The following is a 17,639-nucleotide window of genomic DNA, read 5'->3' as shown; positions in this document are numbered from 1 at the left end:
TACACACACTCACCCAGTCATTCACACACACACTCACCCAGTCATTCACACACACACTCACCCAGTCTCACACACACACACACCCAGTCACTCACACACACACACACACACTCACCCAGCCATTCACACACAGTCACCCAGCCATTCACACACACACACATACACTCACCCAGTCACACACACACATACACTCACCCAGTCACACACACACACACACTCACCCAGCCATTCACACACACACACTAACCCAGTCGCACACACACACACCCAGTCACTCACACACACGCACACTCACCCAGTCATTCACACACACACACTCACCCAGTCACACACACACACACTCACCCAGTCACACACACACTCACCCAGTCACACGCACAAACTCATACCTGAGGACAGTTTCACACACACACACACACACACACACCTGTGTACACTTTTACACACTTACCAGGTCTCACACACACACACCTGTGGACAATCTCTCTCTCACATACACAGCTGTGGACAGTTTCACACAGTCACTCCACTCTCTCTCTTTCTCTCTCTCTCTCTCTCTCTCTCTCTCTCTCTCTTTGTCTGTCTGTCTCTCTCTTTCTCTGTCTCTCTCTCTCTCTCTCTCTCTCTCTCTCTCTGTGGGGGCATGTCCTGTGTCTTTTTGTCTAAACAGATCTGTGTTGACCCCCGAAGCTCACTCTGAGTGGCAGTAATCTAGGGCAGTGGCTGTATTTAGAAGTGCTCCTCATAAAGAGATTCAGGTCAGATATCAGCTATCAGATCTGCACACAGCTGAGCGGCAGCAGCCAATCAAAGCCCTGCACTTCTGCATGTTTCTGTTAGGGTCTTAAAGGGAAATGCTGCGGTGAAGATGTGAACAGTGTGAAGTGTTTGATTGTTGAGAATGGAACCAGGCGTCTCAACTGTGTACACCACCTCCACCAGCAGTGACCTCCACCTCATTCATTCACACATCTGCTGTAAGCACTTCGTCCTGATCAGAGCCGCACGGGTCCAGAGCCTGGGGACAGTGAGAACAACGCTGTACTGTCTCCAGTTAAAACTCAAAGAATTACCACTTCCTCACGGCATTGTGGAGATTTATCACTTGTGATACATTACAGTGTGTGTGTGTGTGTAACTGCTCTGTTCTGAAAGTGTGAGCCCAGCGATGTTGATATAAGGCCAAGTCCAGAGTCTGAAAATAGCTGTGAGTAACTCAGCCTCCTGAAACCTGACGACGCATGAATCCACAGCTTTGAAACGGACTGAACTCCTCAAAGCGATGCCTCTGTCGTCTCAGGTTTCATAACACAACCTCAGAGACTCCTTCCACACAGATGTCTTCCAGGACAAAGCTGTCAGAATGGAGGAGCGACCCTCGCTCATATAAAGCAGAGATAGACTTCTCCTCCCCTGGTTTGGCCGTGATGGAGGTGGAGCGACTCCTCTTCGCCGGGCGAGCCATCAACAGCTCGGCCAATGAAGTCTGGCCCAGACTTTACATTGGAGACATGTAAGTGGCATAGGCTTCCTCTGTTCAGACTTTTAGTAACACTTTACTGTAGGTATCTCTCTGTACTGGAGACTTCATCTAGGGAGGATTATCCTCCAAGACTGTCTGTGAGGAGTGTGGTGTGTTCTCCCTGTGTCTGCGTGGGTTTCCTCCGGGTGACTGTCTGTGAGGAGTGTGGTGTGTTCTCCCTGTGTCTGCGTGGGTTTCCTCCGGGTGACTGTCTGTGAGGAGTGTGGTGTGTTCTCCCTGTGTCTGCGTGGGTTTCCTCCGGGTGACTGTCTGTGAGGAGTGTGGTGTGTTCTCCCTGTGTCTGCGTGGGTTTCCTCCGGGTGACTGTCTGTGAGGAGTGTGGTGTGTTCTCCCTGTGTCTGCGTGGGTTTCCTCCGGGTGACTGTCTGTGAGGAGTGTGGTGTGTTCTCCCTGTGTCTGCGTGGGTTTCCTCCGGGTGACTGTCTGTGAGGAGTGTGGTGTGTTCTCCCTGTGTCTGCGTGGGTTTCCTCCGGGTGACTGTCTGTGAGGAGTGTGGTGTGTTCTCCCTGTGTCTGCGTGGGTTTCCTCCGGGTGACTGTCTGTGAGGAGTGTGGTGTGTTCTCCCTGTGTCTGCGTGGGTTTCCTCCGGGTGACTGTCTGTGAGGAGTGTGGTGTGTTCTCCCTGTGTCTGCGTGGGTTTCCTCCGGGTGACTGTCTGTGAGGAGTGTGGTGTGTTCTCCCTGTGTCTGCGTGGGTTTCCTCCGGGTGACTGTCTGTGAGGAGTGTGGTGTGTTCTCCCTGTGTCTGCGTGGGTTTCCTCCGGGTGACTGTCTGTGAGGAGTGTGGTGTGTTCTCCCTGTGTCTGCGTGGGTTTCCTCCGGGTGACTGTCTGTGAGGAGTGTGGTGTGTTCTCCCTGTGTCTGCGTGGGTTTCCTCCGGGTGACTGTCTGTGAGGAGTTGGTGTGTTCTCCCTGTGTCTGCGTGGGTTTCCTCCGGGTGACTGTCTGTGAGGAGTGTGGTGTGTTCTCCCTGTGTCTGCGTGGGTTTCCTCCGGGTGACTGTCTGTGAGGAGTGTGGTGTGTTCTCCCTGTGTCTGCGTGGGTTTCCTCCGGGTGACTGTCTGTGAGGAGTGTGGTGTGTTCTCCCTGTGTCTGCGTGGGTTTCCTCCGGGTGACTGTCTGTGAGGAGTGTGGTGTGTTCTCCCTGTGTCTGCGTGGGTTTCCTCCGGGTGACTGTCTGTGAGGAGTGTGGTGTGTTCTCCCTGTGTCTGCGTGGGTTTCCTCCGGGTGACTGTCTGTGAGGAGTGTGGTGTGTTCTCCCTGTGTTTGCGTGGGTTTCCTCCGGGTGACTGTCTGTGAGGAGTGTGGTGTGTTCTCCCTGTGTCTGCGTGGGTTTCCTCAATGAATGAATATGTGTGGATGGAGAGGAAATATAAAACTGAATGTGTGTTGTAGACAAAAATACACCTGGAAATCAGAAAGAAATCTGAATTAATCAACCACTAGTTTGAACTAACCCCAACTGTTGAAAAGTCAGAACATTCTTGTTTGTTGTTAAACAGGGATTCTGCTGAGAACCGCTCAGAGCTGCGGAGACGTAACTTCACTCACGTCCTGAACTGTGCCCACAGCTCCAGGAGAGGGGCTGAGTTCTACGATGGGATGGGCATCACGTACCTGGGCATCGAGGCCCACGACTCGCCCGCGTATGACATGAGCGTCAACTTCGACACGGCAGCAGCGTTCATCCACAGTGCCCTCAGAGGAGGAGGTACGGAGTCGGTAACCAGCAGTGGGTGGAGCCTTCTATGTATGCAGAACAACAGGGGGAGGAGTCAGAGTAGTGGGAGGGGTGTGGGTTCTTAAAAATCCTGGTTATTAAAATGCAGAAAAAGGTGTAAATAGCATCCTACCTCATGTATTGTGTAATATATGAATGAAATGTATGTGTCTATAAATGAGAACCATCATAACAGACTGTTTTCTCATTGTAGGTAAAATCCTGGTGCACTGTCACGTTGGTGTTAGCCGCTCGGCTACTATAGTGCTAGCATACATGATGCTGAAGCAAAACATGACCCTGGTGGAGGCGATAAACACTGTTAAAGAAGGACGAGGAATCATCCCCAACAAAGGATTCCTCAGACAGCTCATAGATCTGCACATTAAACTTTACGGATACAGATCCTGAAGACTTTAACAGTTAGCATTGTATTCACAAAGTCACTGTTTTTAGCAAAGATCAGATTGGAATTGTTGTAATTGTGAGCAATAATGTAATCCTTAATGTGAATTACACAGTGAGCTGATTGGACAAAGGCCTGGACTCGGAATGGACCGTGAAAATGTATTGGAGATGGAGACCTGAGAGCTACTTAACTCTGAAAAACATCTTTCTGTCTTGTTGGTGTCTTATTTTGTGTGAATTTCTTACAATTTTCACATAAAGAGAAATCTATATTTAACACAGCTGTGTGATGTGCTACATCTCGCTTTCTAACTTTGCCATTGATTAATGCGGCTAGGTTTGAAATGCTGTGCACACTTCTCTCCAGCACTTTCACCCATGGACTCCTCCAGCTGTAGTCTGGCAGTGGTTGTACATGTGTGTTGGAGGAGTTGGGCTGAAAGTAGAGAGAGGGATTTATTTATTTTTTCAGAAACTAGCGTACACTTGCTACCTTCTAATACCCACTCCAGATTTAACTAGAAATTTAGGGCACACGTCTGAGGAGACGTATCGGTTGGTCTTCTAAAATATTCCCAATTAAAACTAATACAGTTGTCCTTCTTGAGTATTTTCGACTCAAGAACATTAGTGAGTAACTGAAATTGTTCATATTTAGATTCAAATGTACGTTTGATTGTATTCTGTTTTACTAAAAACCTGTTAAAAGCCACTCTGTGCTCACTATGTAGTGCACTACTTTAAGGTGTCAGTTGTAGCTTCTATATTCAATGTTTGTTCCTGTTCAGAACCGTGTACACGAAGTACAACGCTTAATGACTCTTTATTAGATGGTTTTGGGGCAGAAAACAGTGTTTAATTTGTCCCTAGTGCACTAGGTAGGGAATGAGGGGACACTGTAGATTCTGAGAAGCGCCCAACGGTGTGTTTATGACGTAGTTGCCTAGCAACACCGCAGTAACGCCAGTGAAGCAGCGCCTGAGAGGATCCCTCGCTAAAGAGAGTGAACACAGAGACTGTGAGTTAGAGGAGCTCTTGTTCTCCTTCTGTATGTTTTTAATGGTTTATTTACATATTTTAGAGTAAAAGTGTGCTGTTTATTACACAGTTAATGGACGCGGCGCATATTTTGGAGCAGTTGGCCTTTGGCGAGCGCGCCCTCCCGCGGCTAGCAGCGGAGCTACAGAGCCCAGAGCGCCGGATCCGCCAGGGGGCGCTACAGGCATTGAGAGAAATCACCCACGACCCGGAACGGGCTTACGAGGCCATTCACCACGGTATGAGACATGCTTTAACCCCTTAAACCCCTCTCTTCAGAGTTACTGATGGCAAAGAGATATTTACAAATGCTGTAAGGGTCCCAGCCCTTGGAGGGGCGTGTGCCGTCCCAGTAACACCTGCTCTGTGGTGGTCCCATAGGGGCTCATGTGAGACAACCCGAGAGAAATGAGAAAAGAGCTAGCGTCCACTCTCTCCAGCCTCTCTCGTGTCTCCCTGGTTTGTAGGATGCCTGGAGAGGCTGAAGGCTTTGCTGAAGGATGAGGACGCTTCTGTCAGGACCACCACGGCCGAGGTGCTTTATCAGCTGACCACACACAGCGTAGGACGGTGAGGCGCTCACTCACAACGATCACAAACACCCCCTTCTACTGTCACTGACCGGCCGCTTTATCAGAAACACCCCCCTCGGAGTCGAAGTGCTGTTTCAGCTTCAGGATCTTCACACACATCTGGATATGAGCATCTTTGACAGGTTGTAAGTAGGTCAGTGTGTGTGTGTGTGTGTGTGTGTGTGTGTGTGTGTGTGTAGGCAGGCCTTCCTGAGGCTGGACATGGTCAGTCCTCTCCTGGAGCTGCTGGACGAGCCGGTGGACGCCTGCCGCAAAAACGTACACAGAGCGCTGAAGATGATTGTAGACTTTCCTGAAGGTGTTTACATCTGACCCTCACACACACCCCACTGGACACTGGCCCTCACACACACCCCACTGGACACTGGCCCTCACACACACCCCACTGGAGACTGACCCTCACACACGTCCCACTGGACACTGACCCTCACACACACACCACTGGACGCTGACCCTCACACACACCCCACTGGACACTGGCCCTCACACACACCCCACTGGAGACTGACCCTCACACACATCCCACTGGACACTGGCCCTCACACACATCCCACTGGACACTGACCCCCACACACACCCCACTGGACACTGGCCCTCACACACACCCCACTGGACACTGACCCTCACACACACACCACTGGACACTGACCCTCACACACGTCCCACTGGACACTGGCCCCCACACACACCCCACTGGACACTGACCCTCACACACACACCACTGGACACTGACCCTCACACACACACCACTGGACACTGACCCCCACACACACCCCACTGGACGCTGACCCTCACACACGCCCCACTGGACGCTGACCCTCACACACGTCCCACTGGACGCTGACCCTCACACACGCCCCACTGGACGCTGACCCTCACACACACACCACTGGACACTGACCCTCACACACACACCACTGGACACTGACCCCCACACACACCCCACTGGACACTGACCCTCACACACGTCCCACTGGACACTGGCCCCCACACACACCCTACTGGACACTGACCCTCACACACACACCACTGGACACTGACCCTCACACACACACCACTGGACACTGACCCTCACACACACCCCACTGGACGCTGACCCTCACACACGTCCCACTGGACGCTGACCCTCACACACGTCCCACTGGACGCTGACCCTCACACACGCCCCACTGGACGCTGACCCTCACACACGCCCCACTGGACGCTGACCCTCACACACGTCCCACTGGACGCTGACCCTCACACACACACCACTGGACACTGGCCCTCACACACACACCACTGGACACTGGCCCTCACACACACACCACTGGACACTGGCCCTCACACACACCCCCTACTGGACACTGACCCTCACACACACACCACTGGACGCTGACCCTCACACACACCCCACTGGACACTGGCCCTCACACACACCCCCTACTGGACACTGACCCTCACACACGCCCCACTGGACGCTGACCCTCACACACGCCCCACTGGACGCTGACCCTCACACACGTCCCACTGGACGCTGACCCTCACACACACACCACTGGACACTGGCCCTCACACACACACCACTGGACACTGGCCCTCACACACACACCACTGGACACTGGCCCTCACACACACCCCCTACTGGACACTGACCCTCACACACACACCACTGGACGCTGACCCTCACACACACCCCACTGGACACTGGCCCTCACACACACCCCACTGGACACTGGCCCTCACACACACCCCACTGGACACTGGCCCTCACACACATCCCACTGGAGACTGACCCCCACACACACCCCACTGGACACTGACCCTCACACACGTCCCACTGGACACTGGCCCCCACACACACCCTACTGGACACTGACCCTCACACACACACCACTGGACACTGACCCTCACACACACCCCACTGGACACTGACCCTCACACACACACCACTGGACACTGACCCTCACACACACACCACTGGACACTGACCCTCACACACACACCACTGGACACTGGCCCTCACACACCCCCTACTGGACACTGACCCTCACACACACACCACTGGACGCTGACCCTCACACACACCCCACTGGACACTGGCCCTCACACACACCCCACTGGACACTGACCCTCACACACATCCCACTGGAGACTGACCCTCACACACACACCACTGGACACTGACCCTCACACACGTCCCACTGGAGACTGGCCCTCACACACACACCACTGGACACTGACCCTCACACACGTCCCACTGGACGCTGACCCTCACACACGTCCCACTGGACGCTGGCCCTCACACACGTCCCACTGGACACTGACCAGTGTCTCTCTCTCTCTCTCTCTCTCTCTCTGCAGGGGTGGGGTGTATGGTGTCTCTGGGTCTGGTACCCAGGCTGGTGATGAAGGTTGCCGTGGAGACGGAGGATGTTCTGAAGCTGGTTCTGTCCACTCTGAGCTGCTGTGTGAGAGTGGACGCTCTTTCTGCTTTGAACAGCGGCGCCGTGAGTGCCCTGAAGGAACGTCTCACACACTCGTCCACCAACATCCGCAGAGCCGCCGCGGAGGCCGTGCTGACCCTGAGGTGGGGGACCTCTGTTACACTGTGACCTTAAAGGGCCTCCACTGGGGACACACACGTTCACTTCCACTGAGACACTCTGTATTACCTCTGTAGGAATGGAATGAAATGAGATCTCTCTCTCTCTCTCTCTCTCTCTCTCTCTCTCTCTCAGTGTTCCTGTGGAGGGGAAGGTGAAGGTGTGTGAGGAGGAGGTTCTGCCGGTTGTGGTCCAGTTATTGAGTGATGAGGATGCAGGGGTCCGAGCGAATGCTGCTGGAGTGGTCATGAACACTGCGGTCATCACCAGGGGTCAGCACACACACACACACACAAGCACACACACACAAGCACCCCCCCCCCCCCACACACACACATTCATACACAGAAACTACACTACAAAGAACTACTGAACACTTCACACTCACCAGAATTACTGTGTGTGTGTGTGTGTGTGTGTGTGTGCAGGTAAGTTCCAGGCCCTGGAGGCTGGAGCCCTGGCCCCACTGCTGCATTTGGTGAAGTGTGAGGAGCGTGCGGTGTGTGTGAATGCGCTGAGGGCCCTCACCTGTCTGGCCGAGGCGCCAAGGGCCCGAATACTGCTCCGTCAGCACCTGCCCCTGATCCAGACCAAACTAAACAACCCAGAGCCCATCATCCAGAGAGCAGCACACACAGCTGTACAGGTCATCTCCTGGACACCGTGAGAGAGAGAGAGAGAGAGAGAGACAGAGACAGAGACAGAGAGAGAGAGAGAGAGAGTGAGAATGAGAGAGAGAGAGAGACAAAGACATCATGTGACTTAAGAATAAAAGAAAGAAGAGTTTTTTTTCTTGCTCCTTTTCTTGGTGTTGAAAACCGGGTCGTATTTTATATTCTTCAAACATGTCTTTAAAGGTTCCGTACTCTCCCTCTTCTCCACAGTGGTTCGCCCTCTTTCAGCACCTGTTCCTTTAAATGATAACGAGCCGCTCGCTGTTCACCCTGACCCCGAGCGCACAGCAGTGAGGAGCGAGGAGCAGAAGCTCTGGTTTTTAGCCGTTTTCACTCTGTTCTCTTTCTTCTTTTTACTCAGTGCTCTTATTTCTCCGCGCTCGTTGTGTCTGTTTTGCTTTGTGCACTCACATAAACACGGGTCCAGCGCTGTGATTGGACAGACTCAGACGAGGGGGCGGGGCCATTCTAAAGTCTCTGCACTTGACGTCAGAAGCGGAGCAGAATCAGAACGACTCGTTTTACCCCGTGTTTCTGACTCAGGCAGCGCTCAGAGAACTGACTGGGGTCTTGTTTCACAGTGTGTGGGTTGGTGGGCTCCAGATGAACACATTAATGTGAACATGAACTGACCAAGTGAGTTTTTCAAAATGCAGTATGTCACCTTTAAGGTCTTACACAGATATGAACAGCAGGGGTCGCTCTAGAGACGGGGAAGTCATCCATCCTCTTACCACACAGACTCCATGGGTCAGAATGTGTTTGACCAGAGGAGGACGGTCCCCTGTGAGTCTTGGTTCCTCCTGAGGTTCTCCCTCGAGGGGTATTTCCTGCAACAGTCGCCTTTGGCTGCTCCTCTGGGGATATATATATATCTATTTATGTTGTCATTCTCTGTGTCTGTGACGCTGTTGTGTGACATCATCATGGTGTAAAAAGAGCTACGCAAACAAAACTTGCCTTGCCTTGATATACCCCTCGCCTCTCAGCAGGGGGCGCTGTAACCAGAGCCTCAGTGACTCATTTACTCATGTCACCTGCCAGTGGTTGTAATCTTGTGGCTGATCTGTGTTTTTAGCTGCTGATATTCTCAGAAGCAGAAAGAGCAACCAACTTCTCAGAATGAACTTTGGAAACGTGGGAAAACGAACAACCTTCCGTCCAATAAGGACCGTCCTTCATAATCACTTCCAGCCAATCCCAGCGCAGGGGGCGTGATGCAATGAGCCAATCACAGTAGAGCGGGCGTGACTTTCCGTGGTCGTGCCTAAAGTCTCCGCCCCCCCGGCGACTATCAGAGCGCGCAGGGGCTTCAGCACTGATAACACACACGCACACACACACACTGACACGCGCGCGGATCATAGGAGCGCGTGAGGGGTAGTTTGGGGGCAGAAACACGAGGATAACAGCGTTTAAAGGTAAGAGCTTCTTCACATACGAGGTTTCACAGCATCAGCTGGTGGTGACAGGTGGACGTGCGCGTGCACGACGGGGATGGGTGTATGTGAAATGTAACTGCTGTACTATTTAAGGTGGAACGGACAATCCCAATAAGATGGTTATTTATTCATTGCGTCCATGCGTGAGCACGTGAGCACGTGTGATGTGGTCATTAAAGCAAGTGTCAGAAGACAGTGGACTGCTCTAGAACTGCCCCACTGAGGGGTAAACTGGTATATAGACCTGCCACAGTAGTGTGGACCAGTCCATAACTGCCCCACTGTGGGATGTACTACATTTAACTGCCCTGTTCCTGAGTGGCCAGTGAGTGAAGGACTGATGGATCTTTTAAATGCTGAATGCCATCAAATCCTCACAGCAATGGTCCAGTGTCTACTGTTAAGGCTTCCTAGAAGAGTGTGTGTGTATCTTTTGCAGTAAACGGGCACATTATGTGACTGTCCACAAACTTTTGGCCACATGTCGTTATACAGAGGTGGATGGGTGTAGTGTTAAGAGTCTTGCCCAAGGCCCGAACGGGGAATCAAACCCCAAACGAATGCTATTACGAATGGAATGCGGTCCTATAGTTGCCCCACTGCACCTAGAACTGCCCCATTCAGTGGCAGACTAGTCCAGAGCAGCCCATTGAAGGTGGCCTGCCACAGAGCCTTTGACTTGAACTGCTCTATTGAAAGATAGACTGCCCCTCTGTAGGCTGGAATAGTCTGTAACTGCCCCTCTGTTTGGTGGACTGGTCCATAATTGCCCCACTGTAGATTGGACTAGACTATAAGTGACACACAATATGAAGGACTAGTTTATATCTACCCCACTGAGGGACAGACAAGCCTAGAACTGCCCCACTCAAAGGTAGCCTCGTCCAGAGCTGTTTAACAAAGGTGATCTGCCCTACTGAAGAGTGGAATCATCTGTATCTGCCCCACAGAGAGGTGGAATAGCGCAGGACCCTATTGTAGTTGCCCTTCTGATAGGAATGATAGCATCCCTGACGAACTGAATGATGCTTAGCCTTCCTTAACTGCCCTGCCAATGGGTAGACTAGCTTTACTGACTCATTAAAAGTGCACTAGCCTACTGCAACTGCCCTACTGTGGGGTAAACTAGTATAACAGACCCATTAAAGGGTGACTAACCAACTGTAACTGCCCCAACTGAGGGGCAGACTAGCATTACTCACGACTCACTAAAAAGTGGACTAGCTTACTGTAGCTGCCCTACTGAGGGGTAGACTAAGGGTACTGAATCATTAAGGGGGGGCATAGTCTAGTTACCCCCAAAAAGTGGGACAACATATTGTAACTACCCTACTGAGGGGTATATTAGAATTACTGACCCATTAAAGTGTGTACTACCCTACTGTGACTGCCCTATGGAGAGGTAAACTAGCATTACTGACCCATTAAAAAGTCTATTACCCAGCTATAACTGCCCTGAGGGGTAGATTAGCATTACTGACCCACTAAAGGATGCACTGCCCAACTGTAACTGCCCTACTGAGGGGTAGATTAGCATTATTGACCCACTAAGGGATGCGCTACCCTACTGTAACTGCCCTACTGAGGGGTAGATTAGCATTACTGACCCACTAAAGGATGCGCTACCCCACTGTAACTGCCCTACTGAGGGGTAGATTAGCATTACTGACCCACTAAAAGATGCACTACCCCACTGTAACTGCCCTACTGAGGGGTAGATTAGCATTACTGACCCACTAAAGGATGCGCTACCCTACTGTAACTGTCCTACTGAGGGTAGATTAGCGTTACTGACCCACTAAAGGATGCGCTACCCTACTGTAACTGCCCTACTGAGGGTAGATTAGCATTACTGACCCACTAAAGGATGCGCTACCCTACTGTAACTGCCCTACTGAGGGTAGATTAGCATTACTGACCCACTAAAGGATGAGCTACCCCACTGTAACTGCCCTGAGGGGTAGATTAGCATTACTGACCCACTAAAGGATGCGCTACCCCACTGTAACTGCCCTACTGAGGGTAGATTAGCATTACTGACCCACTAAAGGATGCGCTACCCCACTGTAACTGCCCTACTGAGGGGTAGATTAGCATTACTGACCCACTAAAAGATGCACTACCCCACTGTAACTGCCCTACTGAGGGGTAGATTAGCATTACTGACCCACTAAAGGATGCGCTACCCTACTGTAACTTTCCTACTGAGGGTAGATTAGCGTTACTGACCCACTAAAGGATGCGCTACCCTACTGTAACTGCCCTACTGAGGGTAGATTAGCATTACTGACCCACTAAAGGATGCGCTACCCCACTGTAACTGCCCTGAGGGGTAGATTAGTATTACTGACCCACTAAAGGATGCGCTACCCCACTGTAACTGCCCTACTGAGGGTAGATTAGCATTACTGACCCACTAAAGGATGCGCTACCCCACTGTAACTGCCCTACTGAGGGGTAGATTAGCATTACTGACCCACTAAAGGATGCGCTACCCCACTGTAACTGCCCTACTGAGGGGTAGATTAGCGTTACTGACCCACTAAAGGATGCGCTACCCCACTGTAACTGCCCTACTGAGGGGTAGATTAGCATTACTGACCCACTAAAGGATGCGCTACCCCACTGTAACTGCCCTACTGAGGGTAGATTAGCATTACTGACCCACTAAAGGATGCGCTACCCCACTGTAACTGCCCTACTGAGGGGTAGATTAGCGTTACTGACCCACTAAAGGATGCGCTACCCCACTGTAACTGCCCTACTGAGGGTAGATTAGCATTACTGACCCACTAAAGGATGCGCTACCCCACTGTAACTGCCCTACTGAGGGGTAGATTAGCGTTACTGACCCACTAAAGGATGCGCTACCCCACTGTAACTGCCCTACTGAGGGGTAGATTAGCATTACTGACCCACTAAAGGATGCGCTACCCCACTGTAACTGCCCTGTGGGGTAGATTAGCGTTACTGACCCACTAAAGGATGCGCTACCCCACTGTAACTGCCCTGAGGGGTAGATTAGCATTACTGACCCACTAAAGGATGCGCTACCCCACTGTAACTGCCCTGTGGGGTAGATTAGCGTTACTGACCCACTAAAGGATGCGCTACCCCACTGTAACTGCCCTGAGGGGTAGATTAGCATTACTGACCCACTAAAGGATGCGCTACCCCACTGTAACTGCCCTACTGAGGGGTAGATTAGCATTACTGACCCACTAAAGGATGCGCTACCCCACTGTAACTGCCCTACTGAGGGGTAGATTAGCATTACTGACCCACTAAGAGTGATGTAGCCTGGAGCAACCCACTGAAGTGTGGACTACCCCCCGTCTGCAAAAGGCATGGTGTCTTTCTCAAGGCCCAGCACATTGTACCATGGTCTTCAGGTCTGTAGGGCACCTAGAATTAATCTGTTTTCCGGTTTATTTTTAGTATGTGAGCGTGTACGGTCATGCCTCGGGGCAAGTGGCCTTCGGAGGATTAATATCTGTGTAATTGCAGTCTCCATGAAGTAATCACTGCAGAGTTTGACTCTCGTATGTCTTTAATGACACACAGCTCCACTGTTTTCACTCACTGAGCTTCACTGAGAGGTTTGTGTTGCTGTTATATCATGGTTTCTTTTGGCTGTGTGTTTGCCGTGTGTCTGTATCAGAGCTGTAAGCTTTAGCGTTCACATAGCAACCAACAACCAATAGCATAAGACGTGCCTGGGCTAACGCAGTTGATCTGGGTCCACACATATGAATGGATAATCTGGATGAACAAATGTTTAATACAATGCTAGACATGTTGGTGTAAGAATGAGGATGGTACAGATTATAGGGGGGTTGGTGTCTGTGTGTGAGTGTGTGTGTGTGTGTGTTTGGGGGGGTATGAACATCCCTACAGTGGCCCATACCATTTCTGAACTGTGCTGTAGGCTAAAAGTATATTTTAAATAAAAGCTGACCTCTGAAAATCCTTAAAAAATACACTGAGGAATATAAATGTGGGTTTGTAATCTTTGCATTCGCTGCTACAGGAAACATAAACAGCAAACTGCAATTCATGATATAGTTGCATAACTTTAGCATATTATCACAGATTTCCACTTACAGAAATTTAAAGGAACACTAGGTAAGTGTTGATGTTTCTGTTCCTGGGCTTCCCCTACAGTTACAGAGTGTAATTCACATTTACAGCTCTGTTCTGAAATCAAGGCCAGGAGAGAGAGTGAAAAGGGTGGTTTTCTACCCTCCTCCAGATGTTACATAGTGCAGTTTCTGCAGTGCTAAGCCCGGAGTAGCAACGACAGAGGGTCTGTTCTCTCCTAATTATAGCTCAGTGGAGATAGTGTTGCTTTAACATCCAAATACCTGCATGCTGGCTTCCCTGTGGTAGCGTAGTTACCCCCAGTTCCGGCCACTTTAATTACAATATTGGAAATCTTAGCTAACTGTAAATAAATAGAAGGACTTTACTCACTCAAATCAACATTTTTCAGGAGTCAAATATGTGTAGATTAATGGCCAAGACCTGTTTGACTTTGAAAGAAAATATGTTTTTAGATAAAAACGCTTTTGTTTAAGTAGGTGCCAATACTGCTAAGATTACTAGCGCCCCCTAACTTCAGCCACCTCCCCTGCTTGTGACAGTCAAACGAGACCGTTACCACCACATTCAGTGGTTTTGAGAGGTTCACAACGAGATTAAATTTGTCCTGTGTTGGTATCCGTACTCTACATGTAAGGATTACAGTGGCGGTAGATTTTCCCCTCAGAGAAAAGGAAGCTAACCGCTAAGCTAACTTTTACACTGAGGGAAATATCTGTCGCGAAATGGAAATGTGTTGTGTTCCACATGCAGTTTTACACACAACGAATTACAACACTGTTAGAGACACTTAAATATTGTTTAGATGTGTGATTTCTTGCAAGACTGATTTTTAAATGCCCTACTAAGGCTTGATCTTACGTTTCATTGTTTTACCCAATATGATCGGCGACGAGAGACAGTGGAATTTCATTAGGGGAAAGACTGATACATTACAAGCTTTTCCACATCTTATGCGACAGAACCAATGACTAAATATCAAAGAATACTTAAATGTTCTCCAGAAAATTAAGATCATTTAGCCTGACTAATTATATATATATATATATATATTTTATATTTTAGAGGAATTTCATTCTCTGTTACCTTCTTTGGACTATGGGAGTGCATTAGGCAGGTCAGATAGATAAATAAATACTTTTGTTAAGGGTTATTTAAAGCAGGACACATAATATGAGTTGCTAAGTAGAATAAATAAAATTAGCTTACATCTCTTTGGAACGACAACCTACGATCTGTAAATCATATCACGCCTTTTTCTAAATGTGGCTAACATGGATTTATATGTTTATTACCCATTAGGGACATTAAATAACATGGAGAATGCTAGCAAACAAGGCTACAACTTCTCTCACTACTTTAATTTTTAGACAAAACATTCCAAACAAAACAGGCTAATTCCGCCTGTGGTGAACCCTCCCTCCTTCACACGGCTCTATGCTAATCTTAGCTGGAAAAACATCTTGTTGCTAGCTAGCTACATCTACCATGGTTTAATGCACAGTAGAGTGGAAGCTGCCAGGTCCACACTGGTTTATCGCTGGTTTAAACTGGGCTGTGCTGGTCCGGTTCTGGCATAACTGGTCACCCTACCCACTCGTGCTGGTCGGGCTGAGTTCCAGCACTGAAAACATAGCACATGCTGGTTTTGTGGTAGCTTGTCGATGCTAGTTCTAGGAATGTGTAGCTACACAGAGGAAGAGTATGGATGAATTGAGAAGGTGTATTTATCCATCTGGCAAAGAAAGAGCCATCTGTCCCTCAGTGATTCATCAGACAACACACTGTCGCTTATTAACAGGCTTCAGTGAGTAAGACTCTGAAATACAGTAAGCTCTTTAGGAACAGTGTGTGTGTGTGTGTGTGTGTGTGTGTGTGTGTGTGTGTGTGTGGAAATGGTAGGTACGTAGGAGCCTTGACAGAGGCGGAGAGAGGAATGGATTACCTCTGCTCTTCTCTTGATTAGTTTCTATTCTGGATGTACGTCATATTGCTGTGAGGATTTGATTGCATTCAGCCAGTCAGGTGCCAAACAACACTATAGTCTTAGTCTTTTACTAAAACCTGTAGTTTTAGGCTTATTTTAGACATGACATTATTCTTACTTTAGTTTGACAAAAATAAAAACGTCGTGGTCTAATTTTAGTGCATTAAATTAAAACGTAGCCTAACGCTGCTCCTGAGCGTCCTGTTTAGTATCCTGTCCTTGCCAAGCTGTGGGTTTAAAGCTCTGGTCGTAACTCAGTGTTTGTTGCTGGTTGGGGTCAGAGCATTCAGTTGAGAAGATAAAGTGTAGCTGAGGGTTTTAGTGTCCACCCTAAAGACCCCAATCCACTATGAGACCACCACGGAGCAGTAGGTGGCTGTGATGAATGGTGTGGCCCTGACAACGACACAGGGGTGGGCTTTCTTAAATATCACTGCCTTTTAGTATCTCTTTAACTGTGCAGTCCATCAGTGTCCTCATCCCTGGCCACTTTATTGGAAACCCCACTCTTGCTGGTGAACGGTTAGAGGCTGTTGCTCATCTGTCTGTCCTAGAGTTCCTTTATCAAAGGTCAGTTTCTGATCAGAGTTGGGCTTTGGGATTTGATGGCATTCAGCCACGGGAGCATGGGTTAGGTCAGGTATCGATGTTGGCCGATTAGTTCTGGATCAGTTCTAGATCAGATCAGAGATCTGTCCCCTGCTCCACAGCCCAGTGCTGACTGGGGATTTATAACACTCTTGCCATTGCCTCTAGGCCAGTGAGTGTCAGTAGAGGGGGGGTGTTTCTGATAAAGTGGCCAGTGAGTGTCAGTAGAGGGGGGGTGTTTCTGATAAAGTGGCCAGTGAGAGTCAGTAGAGGGGGGGGGGTGTTTCTGATAAAGTGGCCAGTGAGAGTCAGTAGAGGGGGGGGGGGGTGTTTCTGATAAAGTGGCCAGTGAGAGTCAGTAGAGGGGGGGGTGTTTCTGATAAAGTGGCCAGTGAGAGTCAGTAGAGGGGGGGGGTGTTTCTGATAAAGTGGCCAGTGAGAGTCAGTAGAGGGGGGTGTTTCTGATAAAGTGGCCAGTGAGTGTCAGTAGAGGGGGGTGTTTCTGATAAAGTGGCCAGTGAGTGTCAGTAGAGGGGGGGTGTTTCTGATAAAGTGGCCAGTGAGTGTCAGTAGAGGGGGGGGGGGTGTTTCTGATAAAGTGGCCAGTGAGAGTCAGTAGAGGGGGGGGGGTGTTTCTGATAAAGTGGCCAGTGAGAGTCAGTAGAGGGGGGGGGGGTGTTTCTGATAAAGTGGCCAGTGAGAGTCAGTAGAGGGGGGGGGGGTGTTTCTGATAAAGTGGCCAGTGAGTGTCAGTAGAGGGGGGGTGTTTCTGATAAAGTGGCCAGTGAGTGTCAGTAGAGGGGGGTGTTTCTGATAAAGTGGCCAGTGAGTGTCAGTAGAAGGGAGGTGTTTCTGATAAAGTGGCCAGTGAGTGTCAGTAGATTGTGTTATGTCATTTTACAGTATGTCACATGGCCCAATGCACGTGTGTGTGTGTGTGTGTGTGTGTGTGTGTGTGTGT

The 17,639-nt window shown here is 49.8% G+C and overlaps 2 protein-coding genes across 2 annotated transcripts; both read left to right on the top strand.

Moving 5' to 3' along the window:
• The first annotated feature begins 677 nt into the window (after window positions 1-677).
• Window positions 678-3,846, top strand: LOC136666227 (dual specificity protein phosphatase 26-like). Its single transcript, XM_066644312.1, has 3 exons — window positions 678-1,513; window positions 3,045-3,253; window positions 3,477-3,846. Exons 1-3 carry the CDS (start codon window positions 1,338-1,340, stop codon window positions 3,671-3,673), a joined length of 582 nt encoding a protein of 193 aa, XP_066500409.1. The 5' UTR covers window positions 678-1,337; the 3' UTR covers window positions 3,674-3,846.
• A 722-nt stretch (window positions 3,847-4,568) lies between these two features.
• rsph14 (radial spoke head 14 homolog) lies at window positions 4,569-8,626 on the top strand. Its single transcript, XM_066644311.1, has 7 exons — window positions 4,569-4,688; window positions 4,779-4,947; window positions 5,176-5,278; window positions 5,481-5,599; window positions 7,645-7,870; window positions 8,022-8,158; window positions 8,315-8,626. The coding sequence occupies exons 2-7, from the start codon at window positions 4,782-4,784 to the stop codon at window positions 8,551-8,553; spliced, it is 990 nt and encodes a 329-aa protein (XP_066500408.1). The 5' UTR covers window positions 4,569-4,688; window positions 4,779-4,781; the 3' UTR covers window positions 8,554-8,626.
• The last annotated feature ends 9,013 nt before the right edge of the window (window positions 8,627-17,639 follow it).

This window comes from Hoplias malabaricus, chromosome 14, assembly GCF_029633855.1.
Source record: "Hoplias malabaricus isolate fHopMal1 chromosome 14, fHopMal1.hap1, whole genome shotgun sequence".
NCBI classification, from domain to species: domain Eukaryota; kingdom Metazoa; phylum Chordata; class Actinopteri; order Characiformes; family Erythrinidae; genus Hoplias; species Hoplias malabaricus.
The sequence above is the reverse complement of the archived record's forward strand: the minus strand, read 5'-3'. Positions and strand labels throughout refer to the sequence as shown.